Here is a 6,000-nt window from a genome sequence, read left to right on the forward strand (position 1 = left end):
AGAATGACTTGTCAATTGGGGATCAAATATGCAAAGAACAGTCCTAACTGATAATAAGAATAAATTATTGATTAATTATAAAGTAAAAATCAAAAAGGACTCATCTTTTGAAGTACAATGTTGAACTTGTCGATGTGAACATGCGATTTTTAGGAAAATACGTTTTTAGCTGCCAATTCCCATGTCAAATACACTAAAAGAAAAAATAGGTAATTTCCTAAAATTCAGATTTGAGTTTCTAATAGTTTTTTTCAATAACGAAACTAGAACTTTTTAAAGAAGAGCTTATTCCATAACATGGGGAAGGAGAAATTCAAAGAGAGAATGGAATATCTTACGGATTAAAAACAAGGTTGTGTTTTCCTAAATTTGGCTTACTGGCCTGAAAATAAGTAATCAGGATATAAGTTCAGATCTCACTTTTCATTGTTCCACCAATCTCCTCCCCTCTGCTGTATCAGCTTCCTTCAAATTTGAGTCTTGGATTTTCAGCATTTTGATTCAATTAAAAGCCAATCCAACCAGAGGTACCACAGAAAAAGGAAGTTTTTAAAAATACATTTATTCCAATGCCTCAGGCTCCCAGACTATCTCATTTGTCCTGGATTGAAGTTCCCCGGAACTGGGATTCTCCTAATTGCCAGGCTGAACCGTTTTTCCTAATTGGAGCCATTACGGGAATGATTGTTTTCTTATCTTAATTAGTTGATGTAAAATTCCCAAGAGAGTCTATCTTCCTGTTCTAGTCGTGCTCAGAAAAATATACACGCATATACACATCTGGGAGGGTAGGGAGAGGGCTCTACAGGGAGTGTCAAATCTATAAGTCAGCGCCTGGTGAAGTAAATGGTTTAGATGGAGGACTCGGGGTAGGAACATAGCGGAAGAGCGAAGGAAGTGGATGGTTGGCCACATCGGGGTAGGGAAAGATAGAGTCTTCCACTAGGTTTGTGCAACTTTGGAAGCCAACAGCAGCCAGGTCAGTGAACTAACTAATTTGGGGGAATTGGAGATAGCTAGAGAAAGAACAATCCACCTGCATAAGAATAGATAATCCTGGGGCGCCTGGGTGGCGCAGCGGTTAAGCATCTGCCTTCAGCTCAGGGCGTGATCCCGGCGTTCTGGGATCGAGCCCCACATCAGGCTCCTCCGCTATGAGCCTGCTTCTTCCTCTCCCACTCCCCCTGCTTGTGTTCCCTCTCTCGCTGGCTGTCTCTATCTCTGTCAAATAAATAAATAAAATCTTTAAAAAAAAAAAGAATAGATAACCCCAGTGTGCATGCAGATTCTGTGAATAACTGTTGAGAAGATTTTGAGCAAGGAGGAATTAGGAAAAAAATGGTATAGGACAAGTTAGTACAAAGCATAAACGTTTAAAATATTAAAATTTCCCAGGACATGGGGCCAAGGCTTAAGTGATTACTTTAAAACCACAAATGAGTATTGTGATTGATTTCTGAAACGTTTCAGGAATCAATGTTTCAGGAATCAAGTGAGAGTCCCAGTCAGCTGTTTGGCATAAACATCATTAACATTTGCACTAGATTTAAGATGACTACGTTTTGGATGAAGATAGAGGAGGGTTTAGTGGGGAGAGTCTAATGGTTTTTCTTTCAGGTTTAGATCTTCCTTATCCTTTTTTTGGCTTGACCACATCTCTTCAGGAGATTAGGGAATTAGGTCTAGGTCTGCTCATAGGGACCTTCTTGAACTAGTAGCTTGGTTCAATTTGTAGAACCCTGTCCTGAGGGCCTTAATCAGAAGATGTGGTGACTACCATTGGGGACATCAAGATTTATGGGAAAGATTAGATATGTAAAAGGAAAAATATTTTAAAAAGAATAGATAGATGATAGATAGATAGATGATAGATAGATAGATAGATAGATAGATGATAGATAGATGATAGATGATAGATGATAGATGATCGATAGGCATATATATATACATATATATATATATATATATATAGAGAGAGAGAGGTAATAGGTAGATAGTTAGATATTGATATAGATGGTTGATAGATGATAGATGACAAGTAGATAGATGGATATAGATGATAGATAGATAATAGAGATAGATCACAGGGAATAGAAAAAGAGTGATTTGAGACATGTGGGATTAGCTTGTTGAAACTAGAAAAGACATATGTAGAATTTGGTGAGGTTAAAAAAAAAAGCAGAGGTTTGAAGGAAGACGAGGATATTTCAGGTAGGAAAGATCTCCTTTAAGAATGTTTGGAGACCAGAGAATGAAACTGACATGTTTGGAATAACTACAGGTTTACTAAACTGGATTGGTGATTATTAATTTGCCATAGCAACAAGAGATGAGGTGGGTTTTTTGGTATAAATAACAACAAAAAAATTTCTGCACGGTATGAAGATGATGCAGTAGGCGGTGGAGGAATTCGTTGGGGCTCAATTACACAATCAGCGAACAGATACAGCCATTGCTAATATAAGTAAGAAACTATAATAAAGTGCCCTTTTCTAATACAAATACAAGGCAAGACCCTAATGAATGACAAACAAAGGGAGTTTATGACTTCTTATTCCTGTGATTAAGAGAGTGTCGTCCTAGCGGGCTTGAATTGTTACCTTTTTAAAGCAGAGACACCTTGGAAGCAGAGAATGGTGAGAACGTGAAACTCAAGTAGAAGATGGAAGGAGGTCACGTGCATAAACTGATTCTCTAGCAAGACAAACTTTGAGGAAGTGGACGCTTGTGTGGAGAAGTAAGACCTCTGGAAACCTGTTACCATACTGTAAGTGTTATGAGTAAGCATCGAATTTGGGCCAAGGCAATGGGAATAAAAGATATTGATGATAGAGCAAGAAAAAAATAAGTTAAGCAGACTTCATGGTTGGTTGGGTTTGAGAAATGGGGGCAGAATGGATTTAAGATGAGTAATGTTAGTATCTAGATGAACAAAAATAAATTCAGCAAGGGACGCTGGTGGCGTGCTGCAGGTGAGCGTGGTATGTCAGCCTGTTGGGACTGCAGTAACAAGGTGTCACGGGCTGACATCTATTTTCTTACAATTCCGGAAGCTAGAAGTCTGAGATCCACATTTGTGCAGAGTTGCTTTCTTCTGAGGCCTTTCTCTCTGGTTTGTATTGACCGCCTTCTCCCTGAGCCTTCCTATGGTCCTCCGTCTGAAAATGTCTGTGTCCACATTGCCTCTCCTTACAAGTTCACTGGTCGTCTCAGACCAGGTCTAGCCTAGTGTACGCACTTTGATCAAGTTATCTCCTTAAGGACCCTTTCTCCAAATAGAGTCGCATTCTGAGGTGCCAGGCGTAAGAACTGCAACATGTGAACTTTGGGAGCACAGAACTCAGCCTGTAACATGTGGGGATGGCACATTTGGGTCAAGTTGAGACCTCTAAGTAGGAGGGTTCTGGAGAAAATGTGGAGCTCAGGAGAGAGATCCAAAATAAGGAATTCTGGAGTCCCATTAGTTAATGAGAGTAGGAGGCCAATAGGAGTCTTGAATAAATAAGATCTCTGCATAAAAAATATGGAGTTGGAAACAAAGAACAAAGATAGAAATTTGGGAGGTGGAAGACAGAATAGCCAATGAGAGAAACCAGGATGGTGTGCTGTCAAAAAGGCAAAAAAGAAAAGATTTTCAAGGATCCGGTGATTGACCTTTGGAGGTTAGTGGCAATGAGGACAGAGGGAAGCCGTTGAACTTTTAATCAGAAAGTCACTGATACACTTTAAGAAAAGAGATACGGTGCAGAGAGCAGATCATTGATTCAAGGAGATTCAGGAGGGAATGAAGACAATAAATACATATTCACATATTGGGGGAAATGATATCGGCACAAATCATCTGTGTAGAGATAGTACTTTTCTCTTAAGATAAGATTTATGCACATTTCATAGCAGAAAAGAGAATCAATGAAGAAAATAAAACAAATGAGTCCGAAAGGGGAATAAATGAACAGGCCCATATCCTGCGATGTGTTTACACTGTGTCCCACAGAGCCTGCAGCCTCTCTCTCCACCCCAGCGCCCCGTACAATCCCGCAGGAGCAGCTCTGCATTTACGGCTTCACATAGTCACTCCCATTAATTATGGCACGTGACCAAAGCCTTCTGGCACAGAACACATTGGAGATCCATTTTTCTAGAAGAGGGAGAAGGGAAGGAACTGGAGAAGATAGAATGGCCCATCTTTTTCTTTAAAAAAAAGAAAGAAAGAAAGAAAGAAAGAAAGAAAGAAAGAAAGAAAGAAAGAAAGAAAAGAAAAATAACATGTAAACATTGCTATCATTTGTCTCCTCTGAATAATCTCTGAATAATTATTACATATACACACTATGTGTATTATACATATATATGGAGATAGAGAAAGAGCATATGTTAGAGACAGAAAGGGAAGGAAGAGAGTGAAATTCACCACTGATGGCTTGTCTTTGCCATTAAAATATTCGATTAAATCATATGCCAAGAATCAAATGAGGAACTGGGAGCCCGAGGAAAGAATTCTGAAACCGTTGTGGGGAGGTTATTAGGGAAACAGTAAGACTTGAATATGGGGGAAAAATCACTTTACTGTTCCTTCATTGCCTTGTCTAGTTCTTTCTTTGTCTAAACACAATGGTTTTAAAATGGGGTCCCCCTAACCAATAGGATTAGAATCACCTAGAAATGTGTTAGGGATGCAAATCATTTGGCCTTATCCCAGGTCTACTGAATTAGAAACTCTCAGGATAGGGACCAGCAATCTGAATTTTAATAAGCCCTCCATATGGTTCTGAAGCATGTGAAAATTAGAGAATCACTGGCCTAAAATATTGACTGTGCTTTCTGATCAGAGATTTTCCCATACTGTAACTTTAGTTGTAATCATCTATGGAGTATGGACTACTTCCTTCTTCCTTTGTCTTCCTTCCCATCCCCAGTACAAGGATCTACACAGAGCTGGCATTTGGTAAAGACATTTACTCTCTGACCAATAATAGGCATCTCCTACAAGGTTGAGTGCACTGGGAGTTGGAAGTCCTTGTTTTCAACTAGAAAATGGAGAGCCCCAACCAAAGCACCACTCAGGAGTTCATCTTCTCCGCCTTCCCTTATTCCTGGGAAGGTTCTGTCACCTGTTTTGTTCCACTGCTCTTCATTTACACTTTCATTGTCTTTGGAAACCTGGTCATCATCACAGTGGTCCCGCTGAATGCTCACCTCCACACGCCCATGTACTTCTTCATCAGTGCCCTTTCTTTCCTGGAGATCTGGTATACCACATCGACCATACCAAAGATGCTCAGCAGCCTGCTGAGTGAGAAGAAGAGCATTTCCTTAAATGGTTGTCTCCTACAGATGTATTTCTTCCATTCCACTGGCATCAGCGAGGTTTGTCTCTTGACAGCTATGGCCTTTGACCGCTACCTGGCCATCTGCAGCCCTCTTCATTATCCCACTATCATGACCCCCAGGCTGTGTGCTCAACTGACTCTCAGTTGCTGTGTTTGTGGCTTTATCACACCCCTCCCTGAGATTGCCTGGATCTCCACACTGCCATTTTGTGGCTCGAATCACCTTGAGCATATCTTCTGTGACTTCCTCCCTGTGCTACGCTTGGCCTGCACAGACCCACAAGCCATCGTCATGATTCAGGTAGTGGATATTGTCCATGCAGTGGAGATTATTACAGCCGTGATGCTCATTTTCATGTCCTACATTGGTATTGTGGCTGTAATTCTACGTATTCGGTCAGCCGAAGGCCGACGCAAGGCATTTTCCACGTGCGTTTCCCATCTCACTGTCTTTCTGCTGTTCTTCGGGAGTGTGGCCCTCATGTACCTTCGCTTCTCTGCCACCTACTCCTTATTCTGGGATACAGTCATTGCTCTGGCCTTTGCAGTTTTGTCCCCCTTCTTCAACCCCATAATCTATAGTCTGAGGAATAAAGAAATAAAGGAAGCTATGAAAAAACACTGGGGTCAAGCTAAAATCTTTTTTCATAAGACCAAGGAACTCAAGTAA

The 6,000-nt window shown here is 40.6% G+C and overlaps 1 protein-coding gene across 1 annotated transcript; it reads left to right on the top strand.

The window, feature by feature from the left end:
* The first annotated feature begins 5,034 nt into the window (after positions 1-5,034).
* LOC113246703 (olfactory receptor 6K2) lies at positions 5,035-6,000 on the top strand. Its single transcript, XM_026487370.1, has one exon. It carries the CDS (start codon positions 5,035-5,037, stop codon positions 5,998-6,000), a length of 966 nt encoding a protein of 321 aa, XP_026343155.1.

The sequence above is a fragment of the Ursus arctos genome, unplaced genomic scaffold (assembly GCF_023065955.2).
Source record: "Ursus arctos isolate Adak ecotype North America unplaced genomic scaffold, UrsArc2.0 scaffold_2, whole genome shotgun sequence".
Lineage (NCBI taxonomy): Eukaryota > Metazoa > Chordata > Mammalia > Carnivora > Ursidae > Ursus > Ursus arctos.